Source organism: Chrysochloris asiatica, unplaced genomic scaffold (genome assembly GCF_000296735.1).
Source record: "Chrysochloris asiatica unplaced genomic scaffold, ChrAsi1.0 scaffold00376, whole genome shotgun sequence".
Classification (NCBI taxonomy): domain Eukaryota; kingdom Metazoa; phylum Chordata; class Mammalia; order Afrosoricida; family Chrysochloridae; genus Chrysochloris; species Chrysochloris asiatica.
In genome coordinates this window covers 445,480-461,221 of record NW_006408894.1, presented here as the reverse complement: position 1 = coordinate 461,221, position 15,742 = coordinate 445,480, and the positions used below count along the sequence as shown (strand labels likewise).

At 41.3% G+C, this 15,742-nt stretch overlaps 1 protein-coding gene across 1 annotated transcript in view; it reads left to right on the top strand.

The window, feature by feature from the left end:
- Nucleotides 1-8,846: 8,846 nt before the first annotated feature.
- TM4SF1 (transmembrane 4 L six family member 1) overlaps nucleotides 8,847-15,742 on the top strand; it is a 10,621-nt gene continuing 3,725 nt past the window's right edge. The window contains 5 exon segments of the mRNA XM_006878318.1: nucleotides 8,847-9,023; nucleotides 10,510-10,599; nucleotides 10,690-10,838; nucleotides 13,621-13,633; nucleotides 14,310-14,344. Coding sequence (XP_006878380.1) covers nucleotides 8,847-9,023; nucleotides 10,510-10,599; nucleotides 10,690-10,838; nucleotides 13,621-13,633; nucleotides 14,310-14,344 — 464 coding nt within the window.

The window sequence follows — 15,742 nt, the reverse complement described above, 5'->3', positions numbered from 1 at the left end:
CAGGGATCCCTGGAAAGTAGTATCTAAAGACCAGCTCTGAGCCCTCTAAGATGTCCCTGTGAGAACTTCAACTCCCAAAGGATAGAAGCCTCACAAGGCTGAATTTTCACTGGCATGAAAGCAGGAAGTTCTGGCTCCACCCTTTCTGAAAAAGTGGCAAGGCTATTTTTATATATGGTCACAAGATTATATGGGGAAATCCTTTTAAAAATTATATCAGCGTTTGAAAGTAATCAATGTCACTGAATTGTATATATGAGGAAAGTTAAAATGGTAAAATATATGTGTGTGTGTGTATATATGTAAATTTCAAAATTAGGCCAGGGCAAAGCAAGCACAAATTGGTTTTCTTATTTTTTTCCATTATTAAATCTAGGAAGATATAAATTACTTATCTTTTAAAACTTTCAAGTTTGCATATATCTTATTCTATTTTGTCTTAATAAAGCCAAGCTAATAGAGCTTCTGGTCAGACTGTGGCACTGTGGCACTGAAGGTTAAGTACTGGACTGAGAACCAAAGTGTTGGTGGTTCAAACCCGCCAGCCGCTTCTCAGAAACCCTATACAAGGTCGCTATGAATCAGAACCCACTTAATGGTACTCCTTGTTGTTGTTAGGTTCCATCAAGTCAATTCTAACTCACTGTGAATCCATGTGATAGAACAGAACTGTTCCATGAGGTTTTCTTGAGCAAATTGCCAGATCTTTCTCCCTTTGAGTTGCACTAGGTAAACTCAAGCCACCGAACTTTCAGTTAGCAGTCAAGTACTTGACAGTTGCACCATGACTCCTTATACATTTTGTTGTTTTTAAATGCCATCGAATTGGTTCTAACCCATAGCAACCCTGTATAAGATTTCCAAGGGGCAGTTGGTGAGCTTGAACCGCCGACCTTGCAGTTCAAACTGACTTTGCAGTCCAGTGCATTAACCCACAGGACCACACCAGAACTTCCTCAGAGTTCTAACAAGTCAACTCACATTGGTGAAAATCTGGTTAACACTTTTCATCCGAAAGGTTGTTGTATAGTGGTGCATTAATAAGTCAAACATGTAAAGGGAAGAGCCTGGGTGTCTGAGTCAGGCAGACCTGAGGAGGAGGAAACCAAACCATGTCACCCACCAAATTGTGACTCTTGTAACTTGACTGACCTGTGTCTGCTCTGGCATGTTATTTAAATGTCCTTTCCCCAGCTCTAGTTTCCCCTTCTCCTAAATGGACAGATACCAGATAAATATTAACCCAAACCATGTCATCCTCCTCAAAGGTAAATGGGTTCTGGAGAAATAAAGCCAGCCAGAAGAGAACTTCATCCTCCTTTTCTCAGATAGAACCTGGTTTGTCACAAGAGGGAGGAAGAGGAAGGAAGGCAACTGCTTCATCTTCTCACCTCACCTGACTAACCAGGTTCAAAAGTGCACAAATACATCATCAGTTTTAATCTTTTAGGGTTTTTGTTTGTTTTATTCTAATCTGAGAGTTTTCATCTGAATTGAAATTAACCTCTCTGAACTGCAGTAGGCTTTGAAACTAGAAAGCAAACTCTATGTGTCAAAATTACCTGACCAGCTTTCTCAAATGCTGATTCCTGGCTCCACCCTCAGAAGCTCTGTTTCAGTGGGGCTGACTCAGGGTGTGCACTTTAGAAAGCCTCAGACTATTCTCAGCTGAGACGTGAATGTCTCACTTGCCAAGTTCTGTTACCAAAAAGCAAGGAAATGAAATTGAAACCAGAAAACCAAAGTCTTCCTCGCTCTTGTTAAGAAAGGTGTTTTTCTGCTGGTTGTTACAGGCACACAAGGGATCAGGGCAGCCCTCCTGTGTCCGTCGGAGGGAAGAGCTAAACGTATGTCTTGAGCTTTAGACCAGGAAACAGGTATCTCAGCGAGGAGGGGCCTTGTCTGAAAATGGCAACTCTGAGGGATCCCCTGACTTGTTGAGTGAGGGGGCAGAAGCACTGCTGTGAGATGTTGAACTGAAACTACCAGATGGCAGTAACAGAATTGAGGAGTAGGAGAACGAAGCCAAAGTACAACTCTTGTTTAATCTTGAGTCAAGAGGCTGTTGTTTTTCCTTCTTTTTTTAAACTATTATATGCATATATATGTATATAAAACTCAAGATGTGCCAAGTCAAGATTTCGATGACACCAGTTACATTAATTAGGTTGTGCAGCCACTACAAATATTCACTGTGAAATTTTCCATCACCAAAAAAACAAAACTCAATGAAAAAGAGTATTTTTAACCTAAGAATAAATTGAGCTACAGCCTAAGATGAGGGGTGAGGGAAAGAGGTTGGACTGGGAGGCTGTGCATAAAATGACATAATACCACTCCCTCCCTGTTACTCACTGTTACCGTGTGTTTATATGCCCTGATTATAGCTTCAAATGAAGGGCAGCTACTGTCTTCTCTCCCTGGTGGCCTAAGAGTCAAGTTGTTGTTGTTGTCAGGTGCCATTAAATAGGTACCAACTCATAGTGACTCCATGCACAACAGAATGAAACACTTCTCGGTCCTGGACCAACCTCACAATTGTTTCTACATTTGAGCCCATTGATGCTTCCACTTGGCCAATCTATTTTGCTAGGGGTCTTCCTCTTTTTCTCAGACCCTCCACCTTATCAAACGTGGTATCCTTCTCCAGTGACTGATTCCTTTTGACAATATGTCCAAAGTATGAGAGACGAAGTCTGGCCATCCTGGCTTCCAAGGAGTATTCTGGCTGTACTTCTTCCAAAACAGATTGGTTTGCTCTTTTGGCAGTCCTTTTAATATTCTCCTCCAACACCATAACTCAAATGCATCAATTTTTCTATGATCTTCCTTATTCACTGCCCAACATTCATTTGCATATGAGGTTATTGAAAGCACCATGGCTTAGGTAAGGCGCACCTTAGTCCTTAAACTGACATCTTTGCTCTTCAACACTGTAAAAAGGTCTTGTGCAGCAGATTTGCCTAATACAATACGTCGTTTGATCTCTTGACTGCTGCTTCCATGAGTGTCGACAGTTGATCCAGGAAGAATGAAGTCCTTGACAACTTCAATCTTTTCTCCAATGATAATAATTTTTTTTATTGGTCCAGTAGTTGTTGTTAAATTCCGTTGAGTCGGTTCTGACTCATAGTGACCCTGTGTAGGGTTTTCAAGGAGAAACTGGTGAGTTTGAACAGCCGACCTTGGGATCCAGTGTTTTATCCCACAATGACACACCAGGACTCCAGAGACATACATACAGTGAATCATAAATGCAGCAGAGATGGGGTGCCTGTGAGAGTGAGTGATGAGAATAGCAAGTAATAATGTTGTTGGTAAGTGCTGGAGAGTAATAAGTAACATTTATTGGGTGGTTAGTAAATGCCACAGTGCTGAATGCTTTATGCACATTGGCTCACTTCTGTTTATCACTTCTTTGTTACGTGAGTACTATTGTTATCCTGTCACACAGAGAGGTCTCTAGTTTCCCCCAGTCCCTTTTCCTGCATTTATTATTGTTTAACTCATTATATATGTTACTTATTTCAACTTGTTAAAATTTTTGTTTTTTTCCAATAGAATGTTGTTGTTGTTGTTGTTAAGTGCCGTCGAGTAGAATGGAAGCTCCTTAAGGGCAGGGGATTTTTGTGTCTTTTCTTTACTGCTCTATCCCCATCAGTTAGGAAACATGTTGCTGTTGCCAGTTGCTATTGACTCAACCCCCACTAATGGTGACCACATGCACAGCAGAATGAAACACGGCCCGGTCCCGACATCTTGTCATCCTTATGATTGGTCATAAATCAAATCACTGTGGTCCATAGGGTTTTTATTGGCTGACTTTCAGAATTAGATCACCAGACCTTTCTTCCTCATCCTTCTTAGTCTGGAAGCTCCACTGACAAAACATAGTGGAAGGTTCAATAAATGTTGGTTGAATGAATGGATGATAGAAACTGAGATATCAACTGGTTAATAACTTGCACAAAATCAAACAGCCAGATTGTGGCAGAGCCCAGGAGTGATGCTGTGACTAGTAAGAGGACTTTTTAGAGAGACCATGGGTTCACAGAGAGGCACAATAAAGTTGAAGCTGAAGGACTGGACCATCAGCCTATTTAGAAGAGGCTTAAACACAGATTGTGTCATGCATTTATTCACTCAACTATTCAACAAATATTTCCCGAACATCTACTATGTACGAGGCATTGTTCTAAGAACTAGCAAAACGGCAGTGGACAAGACAGAAAGGTTTTGGCCCTCAGTGAGCAAGGTCAGGGAGACAGATAATAAAATAGGAAACAAGTGGGTACACAGAATAGCTTCAGGGCATGACAAAATTCTGTGATGATAACAGAACAGGGCTAGATGCTTAAGGAAGGTCACAAGGTGGAACACACAGTTTGCACTACACTGGTAGCGTAGTGGTTTCAAATTGGGCTGCGAACCGCAAGGTCAGCAGTTCTAAACTACCAGTTGTTCCACAGGAGAAAAATGAGGTGTTCTGCTCCCATAAAGATTTACAGCCTCAGAAATCCTGTACAAGGTCACTATGAGTCGGAACTGACTCCACAGGACACCCAACAGAGTCACAGAAGAAAGTTCTGGCAATCTGCTTCAGTAAAAATTGTTGTTAAGTGCTGTCCAATCAGTTCTGATTCATAACAACCCTGTGTAAGGTTTCCAAGGAGCAACTAACTGGTGGGTTTAAGCCACTGACTTTGTAGATAAGATTCCCATGTTTACCGTACAGCACCACACCAGGACTCCAAGATTACAGCAAAGAAAATCCTATGGAGCAAGTCTACAAAGGGTCATCATGAGTCAGAACTGACTCAACGGCAATGGGTTTTTATGTGATGGAGAGTAACAGGGGTGTGGGATATAGTATTGCTAGATACAGTCCTCAGAGCAGGCCCCTTTGAGACAGTCTCATATGAGTAGAATCCTGGGAAAAAAGCATTCTTGAAGCCAGGTAAAAAGAGTAGGAGGCAGCATGAGCACTAGGGTTGGGGCAGGGGTGAGAGTGGAGGTAGAGTGAGATGAATCTCACAAAGTGTCTGTGGAGATGGCGGCTCCACACAGGATGCTGAGGGTTCACCGCCAGGAGCAAGACCAAAAGACTTGACAAAGTCTGGCTAAGACCATCACCAGGTGGTCAAAGAAGTTGCTCAGAAAAGAATGTTTCAGTCTAAAACCATCAACCTAAACAGATACGGATTCTGTTTCTTCAGGGGCTTAGGTGACCAGTTTGAGTGATAGAATCAGAAGGTGCTATCAAGAATGGCAGGAGCAGAGGCGAGAGAAAGAACTTCATATTACAAGGGAATGCTAGATCGGACCTGAAAGTGCCCTATATTAATCTTATTACAATTTATTCCCCACAATAGCTTGTGCACCCACTGTGTGTCCTACTAGATCTGAGGAGCCTTGAATCATGAGAGCGGCCTTGAAGAGTATCTAATACCTGAGGCTGAAGACCAGGCCAGTGATCTCCAAGCATGACGGAACATAGAATCATTTAGAAAAAGGGAGTCTAGGTCCAGAGGATCTGGAGGAAGATAGAACCTCCACTGAATGGTTTCCAATCTGCCTGGATGGGGCTGATGAAAAGAGATGAGGATAAAACTCTGTGGTTCAATAGTGAATAATTGCTATTAGGACTGACTGTGAGGGTTGGAAATGTAAATGTAGACATTTTATAACAAAAGGAGGGGAGTGGTTGATTTTGTAGTCCAGAAGAGGAGGTCCCTGGGACAATCATTGTAGAGGGACAGAGTGTGGGATCCTACCCAGAGAAGCAGTGATGTCAGAGATGGAGGCAGAAATGATGACGTGGAGAGATGTAATCATGTTCTCCCACATAAACTATCATATAATTCACAATTAAAAAAAAAAAAAAAGAATCATTTAGAGTTATTTATAAAAAATGCAGATACTGGGCCTCACCCCACCCCCAAATTCCTATTCATTATGTCTAGGGTTGTTATTGTTAAATGCAGTTGATTGGGTTCTGACTCATAACACTCCTGCATAGGGTTTCTAAGGAGCAGCTGATGGGTTTGAACTGCCAACCTTGCAGTTAGCAGTCTAGTGCTGGTCCTTCAGCACCACACCAGGACTCCACGGTAAGACTAGAAGTCTCCATTTCTGATGCAAGTGATCCCCAGACAAGCTACACCTTGAGAAATGTGAATGAAGATCAATTCTATGACCTTTAGGGAATCCATCCCACAGCTGTAGAGCTGATTCTAACTCATAGAGACTCAGTGGGACAGGGTAGAACTGCTTGGCTGGGTTCCTGAGACTGTAAATCTTTATGGGAGCAAACAGCTTCACCTTTCTCCTGAAGAGCAGCTGATGGATTTGAACCACCAACCTGTCAGTTAGTAGTTCAACGCTTAACCCACAATGCCACCAGAACTCCTTCACAGAATCCATGAACTTCAGAAATAGAAAGAAATATGTGTATGTGTTAAGGAGCTCTGATAGTCGATTACATGTTGGGCTGTTAACCACAAGGTCAGTAGTTCAAGTCCACCAGGGGCTCTACGGGAGAAAGATAAGGCTTTTAATCTCAGATGAGATTTACAGCCTTGGAAATCCCATACAGGGTTGCTATGAGTCAGAATTGACTCAAAGGCACACCACCACCATGAATGTGTTTGCATATTTGTATTTTGGTTCTTTTCCTGGGAAGTCGGTATATATCATTACAAGATTCTCAAAAACTTCTTAAGAACCACTGGTCTAATAGATGAGAAAACAGAATCCCAGGAATGTAACTTGCTTGAATCTATAAAGCTAGAAGTCAGCAGAGTTGAGATATCACTCCATACTTCCTCTTTCCAAACTCCTCAGCCTCTTCCCCTGCAGGGGCTGGAAGAGAGAAGGAAGGGAATGAATATAATCATTTGGAGAGGGCAAAGTCATCAAAACAGTGCCCTCCCCTATTTTGGAACCCAGCTGGTATAGGTCAGTAGAGTAGAAGGTTAGAATTATGATATTTTAAAAAAATAAAACAAAAAACAGTACAATCTGTATTGCCATCCCTGGCCCTATGTGTAGAATCCTGTTTCCAAAGAAAACTTAAAGCTGGGACAGTGGGCACATGTCCTGTTGGATGTATTGGATGTATGGTGGTGCTGAAAGATATAAAGCCCTGGCTCCCTACATCTGAGCTGTGGAGTTGTCCAAGCTATCCTGCCTACATTCCATTTTTCCATCTACATTTCCTCAGGCCAGTCTGGATCATGGCTCTCCTCTCATACCCAGGCCACAGTTTCTCTCAAGCCCTTTCACCCAGGCTAGAAGCCGCATCACTAACCCCAGCTCAATTTGGTATGTGTCTTGACCCTAGTTGTGTCCTGGGGTGGAGAATCCATGTGTGTATCCCTGTCTTGGCAAAGTGGTAGGGCCAGTGGAATAACTCCATTGCTTGCCACTTGTCATTTTGAGGATTTCTAGGTGTCCACTTCTGGCCATAGTGGACTTTTTGAGAGAAATCTTGGGATCATTTAGTTTGGGCCCAGTTACATCAGACTCTGGTCTCGGTCTCTGGACCCACCAGCCTTGCTCATCTCTTCCTTCTGAACTAACAAACGCCTCCACCTTGGCCTTTTGTCTCTGTCCTGTCTTGGAGACATGATTCCTTGAGCCTGGCTTCACCTAGCCCTCCTGTCTTACTGCTACAGCCTGTTAAGTGAGGACGAATCTTCTTTGATGTCTAACCCCTCCTTCTGCAGGGAATCCACATGAGTAAGCTTAACAGCTACATATCTCTGCTTTTCCTTGGCGACCCTGTGGCCGCTGTTCTTCAGATCTGTTTGGGTGGTTCAGGTGTTCACTCTCTATGTACTCTTTCAGAATAAACAAATTTAGAGCATTCGAATGCTCACATGATCATGACGATCATGTTCACCACCAGTCTTTTCACTGTTGTTTCCTCTTTGCTTTCCCAAGTTCCTTTCTCTTCTGTTCCTGTCTTTCTTTTTCCAGTCTTCCTCTAAGCTTTAGGCCTTTCATAGCCCTTTTTGGCACTGATTTGCCTGATAGAAATATTCAGGAATTAAAAAGTACCTGGACCCTTTGTGTTGACAAATGGCATCTTTGTTTTGGTGCCAGGTTTGTTTGGGAGGCAGGTGTGATGTCTGTCTCTTCTGGAAGTGGCTGGACAGTAGGGTCAGTCCTGCAGAGCTTGCTAGAGGCAGAGCAAAGAAGCCTGCTCTGTAATTTCCCCAACACATCTCTCAAATCAGTGGGTGCAGAACAGACAAGGAAATAAGCAGTAGGCTTAGGAGACTTGCCCCAGGTCATGAGTTAAAATCAGCCCAGAGGTGGAAACGAACACAGAGCCCTCAGATGGGAAACTGTCCAGACTTAGAGCAGAATCACTGAAAGGCAGTCTTAACCAGGGCGTCCATAGTGTGGACACTTGGCAGCGACTAGAAAGCTGTACGAGACTTTCCTGTTGATTCTTTATCCTGTGAAAGAGCTACACAGTGAATTCCTTGTTGAGGATTAATCATTTTCTCTGTTGCCTATGACTGAGGCTGTTTCTCACGTCCTGCCCCTGGTTTCGCTTGTCCCAGAGATTTCATTTGAAGGGCAGGGCGGGACATTCTTCTCCCCCTCACTCTCCCTCCACCCCCACCCAAACCGGAGCCTGAAATGGGAACCAATGAAAGCAAAGGACCTCATCCACCCAGTGACTAAGAACTCCCGAGTACTTAAGAAGTTGCAGGAATCAACTGAGAATTGCTTTTTCTTTCTCCTCAAACGGGGAGCGCCTTCATTTGGTTTGGAAAATCACTGAGCAGACCACTGCGTAAAGGGGGAAACCCCATAGTCTCCCTGTCATCACCATGTGCTACGGCAAGTGTGCGCGCTGCATTGGACATTCTTTGTGGGGGCTTGCTCTCCTCTGCATTGTAGCTAATATTTTGCTTTACTTTCCCAATGGGGAAACCAAGTATGCTTCTGAAAACCATCTCAGCCGCTTCGTGTGGTTCTTTTCTGGGATCCTAGGAGGGGGAATACTGGTAAGTCACTAAGAATTACTACAACTTTAAAAAGTTCTCACCTGTTAACTAGGTATTTTCATTACCTATTTTCCTGGAATGTCTTCTGTAATTCAGAGTTCCAAAGCCAGTGGATTTTGCACCTTCTTCTTTTGAAAGCAGATCATACAAAAGTTAAGACAGGTGTTAGGTGCTGTTTTACAAAATTCTCTTTCAGCTAAATGTGAAATACTTTACTTTTTGCTAAACTTTCCTATTTGGCAGTTAAGGAACCAACGTTAGCTTTTAAATTAAATTTGAGAAACTATAGATTTTCTAAGATTGGAATGAGTTCTTTTATTTGTATTTTTGTTTTGTTTCGGTTTGAACCTGGGAGTAGCAAGAGGTTGGCTGGTTCTCTGTCTAAACCAATAGAATTTTCTATCCAAATTCCCTGCTGTTTATTCTGTTATGTGTGATAGAAGATGATGATGATAATTACAAACTGTGAGTGTATTGCTTTTTAGAAAGAACTGTAAGGTTTGTTCCTTTATGTAATTCTGGGGTGTGGTATCTAGGGAAAATCCTGCAGTTAGCAGCAGACCAGTGTCTGAAGCTCATGGCGGAATGTGTTGTGTTTTCCAAGGTTTGTTTTTTAATTGAATTCAGAAGAATTTGTCTGCCAATCTTTGAGCTGAAAGTATTAGCTTCAACCACAACATGGAAAGAATGTGGACAAACTTGAGTTGCTATTTTAAAATGCCTGGATTGAGAAATTTAGAGGAGATTTTATGGAATTGCTAATACCATCCAGGAATTGTGGTGTTTACCTAGTGAAGGATATTAAAACATTTAAACCTATTACACAAATTATGACATGGCAAACTTGCTTTGAATGCAAGCATTAACATCACATTCATATAATCATCTGCCCTGAACATAATATTGCACTTGATTAAACATCTTTTGATCTCAAAGTCAATGTATTTCATACTTACATTATCTTAAAGAGCTGTAGTGCGAAGCTGAAACCATGTAACTGTGTGTTAAAAAGGTCCCAGTCACATTTGTTATGTAGAGCTTTCATCTCTTCTGTTTATGAAAAAAGTTTCAATTATTGTAACAGGGATTTGTTGGTATTGTCTATGTTATACAAGAAGCAAAATCAGATCTGAAAAGGAAGTTTTATACTTCTATAACAAAGTTTGTATCTGGGACTATGTTACGGCCTCATACAAAATAAACAAATGTAGGTTATTATTTTACCCCTCCCATTCTCCACCTTGACCCTAAAGAATGCTTTAAAAACAAGCGGATATTGTACTTAGAGCTTGGTTTTGTTTTTTTTTTTTTCTTCAGAGGTTTCTATCCTTTGAGATACTTGGTTAATCTAGTCCAGTGCTAGTCAACACTATAGAAAGTACCTCATCCACCCAGTGGATGAAATGTATTTGCCAAAAGATGTTTAACCTGGTCCAGATGGACATGGGAAAAGAAAATGAGTTTAATCTTCTTGTTTCCTGCCCAGATATTCCTGCCAGCATCTGTCTTTGTTGGACTGGAGGAGGAAGACTGCTGTGGTTGCTGCGGCCAGCAGAACTGTGGCAAGAGATGTGCGGTAGGTCCTGTCACCCTGATGGTGAAAAGGGCTCTTTTGATGCAGCCGTGATGCTTGATAGATTATTGCCTGTATATCTGCTTTCTCTAGATGTTTTCCTCGGTACTGGCTGCCCTCATCGGAATTATAGGATCTGGCTACTGTGTTATTGTGGCAGCGCTGGGGTTAGCAGAAGGACCAATGTGTCTTAACTATGATGGCCAGTGGAACTACACCTTCGCCAACACTGAGGGACAGTAAGTAATTATTCCTTACGAGGTCATACATTCTTATCCACCATATGTATATAATGACAACCCTATCAAACCAAAAAGGCAACCACCCATCCATTCATCCATTCACTCAACCAGTATTTATTAGCACTGACTCATGCCCACCATGATGTAAGCAGTGGGTTGCCAAAGACAGATATCCAGACCCTGTCCTCAAGCAGCCTAATGCCAGGCACAGCTCTAAGCTGTGCCCACGCAATAGTACTAACAGGTGACTTCCACTATGATTCCTATCTTACAAATGAGGAAATGGAGACACAGAGAGATGACGTAACTTATCCAAGGTCACATTGCTATGGAAGTAGAAGTCAGTGTTTGAACTTAGGCTGGCTGTAGTGTTTGCGCTCATGACCACTAAAGCCAGAACAACTGGCTATTTAAAACTAACATATGCTACTATTTTATAAGAAACCCCTATGAAGACTGGCATAATATGGGGAGCAACTATACAAATTAAACTAACCCTCCAGGGAAAATCACACGCCCACATACACACTCATAGTCAACATAATGACTGTGTACGAAGTGCCCTGATTTAAAGTGAGCAGGCTATGGAAGAGAGGCCTTATTCATGGCTTCTATAGGGTAATTTTTAATAGATTCTGCTGACTTTTTTAGCTGATACTTATTTCATATAAGTTTTTGAGAAAAAGCATGTGCTAAAAGAGTTACAATCTTTACTGCACAGGAATTGATTCTTAGTTTTTCTTTTCCTTATCCAGCTTTTCTGAATTAAATTTGGAAAGTTTTAGTTTTGATATTCTTGAGTGAAGATCATATAAATTGAAATCACCCTTATGTTGTCAACAGTTTTTGTCACCAGTGTCATAGAGTGGGATCATAAGTTCATAACCTAGGAGTAGAGAGACGTGAGTTCAAGTCCCGGCTCAGCATTTACTCTGTGGGTAACAAGTGATCTCTTTGTGTCTCAGTGACTTCATTTGTCAAATAAGACTAATGCCAGTTGTCATGAAGATTAATGAGAAACTGTATGTAATATGATATATTACATATATTTCACTATATACTATATATGTTGTTATGTGCCGTGCAGTCGGTTCTGACTCATAGCGACCCTATACAGGGTTTCCGAGGCTGTAGATCTTTACGGGAGCAGAACGCCTCATCTTTCTCCCACGGAACAGCTGGTAGTTTCAAACTGCTGACCTTAAGGTTCGCAGCCCGATTCGTAACCACTACGCTACCAGAGCTCCTTTATACTACATATAGTTTACAGATATATACTACAGAGGCTGATACATTATGTGCATGGACACAGGTCAAGCTCTTAATATGAGGGGTCTTCGAAAAGCTGATTGAAAAATGCCCCCATATTAACTACTAATTTACAAGAAATACAAGCCAGTAGTAATCTCTCAAGGAAAATTAGGCACTAACAGAAGTTTGAAGTTTTGGTGTTCAAATTTATCAATCCTGATTCATCCTCATTCACAACATACTAAATGTGCTCATAGAAAATGGTTATTCATGTACATACATATTCACAAGTATACAGCATCACTGTGCAGACCCAATTCTAAAACTAAGTCTGATTTACACATCTGGAACCCAGGAAGAGGTTGCTTTTATTGTGGTTTGATTGTAGTACTGTCTCATGATTCATTCCAGCTTCTGCAAGAAAACTTCTCCTTTGACATCATTTCTGGCTAAGGATTTCATCGTGAGGAATGACTACACAGCCACAAACCACTGATTAGTTAGTTGCCCAATAGTCCAATGCAATCAAAGAATTTTTTGACATTATACCCTGAAAACACAGATTTTTATTCCACTGACATGCAGAAATACAAATTGGATCGCGGATTGACTCAATGAGCCATTACAAAGTTTGGTCTCAAATTCCAAACCGCTTTGTTCTGTTGTGGTAGAAAAAAGTGATAAGGAAAGAATATAACAGTACTCTTTGTGGAATTAAGTTAATCCCTTATTTTCCCACACGATTGAATTCTACTTCATTAAGAGCCCAAATTCTCTGCAAGTGTGATGTAGCAAAGGCTGAAATTCTAGAAGAGAAATTCAAGATAGGAGTCCTGGTGTGGCTCTGTAGGATAAGTGCTGGACTGCTAACCACGAACCACATTGTCAGCGGTTCACACCCATCAGCTGCTCCTTGGAAACCCTATAAAGGGTCACTGTGAGTCAGAACTGACTCGACAGCATTTAATCACAACAGAGATAGAATTTTTCAGACTTTGAGAAGAGTATCCAGGGATCTAGACAATCTTCTAAATTAAATCCATGCTTCAAAAAATTTATGGAAAAACTCTATTATCTTTTCATTCCGTTTTCCACAAAGTTTTGAAGCTCACTTGTATGTGTGTATTTATATTTATTTACTGTTGTTGTTGTGTGCCGTGAAGTTGGTTCCGACTCATAGCGACCCTGTACAAGGTTTCCAAGGCTGTAAATCTTTACAGGAGCGGAAAGCCTCATCTTTCTCCCACGGAACAGCTGGTAGTTTCAAACTGCTCACCTTGTGGTTCGAAGCCTGATTCATAACCACTATGCTACCAGAGCTCCTTATATTTATTTATAGACACATTCATATACATAGAGTGGATTTGAAAAAGTTCATGGAAAAATGGAACAAAAAGATAATGTCATTCTTTCCTCAAACTTTTTAAAGCCCTGGTAGTTCAATGGTTGAGCACTTGACTGCTAACCAAAAAAGGTCTTTGGTTTGAACCCACCAGCCACTCTTTGGGAAAAAGATAACAGCCTTGGAAACCCTAGTGGACAGTTCTACTGTGTCCTGTATGGTCACTGTGAGTCGGAATCGGCACTATGGCAGTGGACACATAGTCAGAGATAACCTCAGCATGGTTTTCTAAGACTTAGTAAAGTGATTTCATATTGCTATCTATCATTTAATCACTTTTGAATACTTACCATGTTCCAGATGCACAGATACTTTTGTGGCACTGTGAGATAAGCACTGGACCACAAGGTCAGTTTGAACATCAAGGATGGTGGTTCAAACCCATCAGCCACTCCTCAGAAACCCTATACAGAGTCGCTACGAGTCAGAACTGACTCAGTGGCAGTTAACAATAAAAGATATACAATGATAAATTGTCCTGATTGCTACCTTCATGGAATTCAGACTTATAGAATCAAGAGCTACATAAGCAGATATTTTCCTTGAATTAGGTTAGGTGCACGTCCTCTGTGGCCCTTCTCACACTACGTTTACACCAGCACAGTACATACCTGTTGCATTGATATGGCCTTTTACTTGTCTATTCCCTTAGCTGCTAAGCTCTTCCAGAATAAAACTGTGCCTGTTCATCTTTATATTCCAGCCATATTTCAATGTCTAACTCACTCTGAGTACTTAATAATCTTTATGATTTATGAAATAATATTTGTGATTTATAATCTTTATGAAACAATGCAACATGCAACATGCTACTGTAGATGCATGGGAACCGCATCGTGAAAGTACAGAAGAGGTATTACATATCACATTGTTGTTATTAAGTGCTTCGAGTCAGTTTCGACTCATAGCAACTCTGTGTAGGGTTTCCAAGGATCGGCTTGTGAATTTGAACTGGCAGTTTGATTTTATCTCTGTGCTTCAGTTTGCAAATCTTACTGAAATTCTCAATTGAGAAAAAAGTCTCAATTGGAAAGCTCTTACATATTAAATATCTAAGCTTGCCAGAATTTGGGTAATTTTCAAATAGATTTAATTGAGTTTTAACAAAATTATCTAAATTCATATTTTTAAATCCCTAAAAGCTAATACAAAGAGGTTATATTTTCTAGATAAATATTCATTCAACTTAGTTATAAACTTCTGTCAGTCCGCAAGATAACAAACATTTAAGCAGCAGTAAAATTCAGAAGGGAGTGAAAAAATCACCTATAGTTACACGACCTAAACACACTCATTAAATTTGCTCTTAGTTCACATCTATACACATATATAAATTTTACTTCGTTTGAAACAAAGCGTAATATAATTTTGCATTTTTTCATTCAACAGTGATTCATGTGTCTGTTGTTAAGTGCCGTCAAGTCGGTTCCGACTCATAGCAATCCTGTATAGGGTATCTGAGGCTTCAAGTCTTTGAGAGAGCAGAAAGCCTCATTTATCTCCAGTGGGGCAGCTAGCAGTCTGAAACCACTGACCTTACGGTTTTCAGTCCAGTGCTTATCATATGGAGTCACCATGCTCCCTAAATACCATTGTTGTTGTTATATGCCGTGGAGTCAGTTCTGATCCATAGCGACCCTGTATAGGGTTTCCGAGGAGCAGCTGGAAACCCTGTACAGGGTTTCTGAGGCTGTAAATCTTTACAGGAGCAGAAAGCCTCATCTTTCTCCCAAAGAACAGCTGGTAGTTTCAAACTGCTGACCCTGAGGTTAACAGCCCGATTTGTAACCACTACGCTACCAGAGCTCCTTTAAATGCCATTGTTGCTGTTATGAAGTGCCATCAAATCGGTTCCGACCCATAGCGACCCTGTCTAGGGTTTCTGAGGAGCAACTGGTGAGCTTGAACCACCGACCTTGCAGTTCAAACGACTTTGAAATCTGGCACATTAACCCACAGCGCCACACCAGGACTCCTTAAATATCATTGTTGTTGTTGTTAAGTACCGTGGAGTCAGTTCCGACTCATAGTGACCCTATACAGGGTTTCCAAGGCTGTGAATCTTTACGGGAGCAGACCGCCTCATCTTTCTCCCGTGAAGAAAGATGCAAAGATGTCTTTTCTTTTTTCACTCTCATGGCTACAAATAATAGCCAGAGTTGGTAAAGCTCTGACTCTTTGAAACCTAGGAGGCCATGGTTCTTCCCTTTGACACCTCAGATGCCATGACCCCAGCCTTTGAGACTAGGAA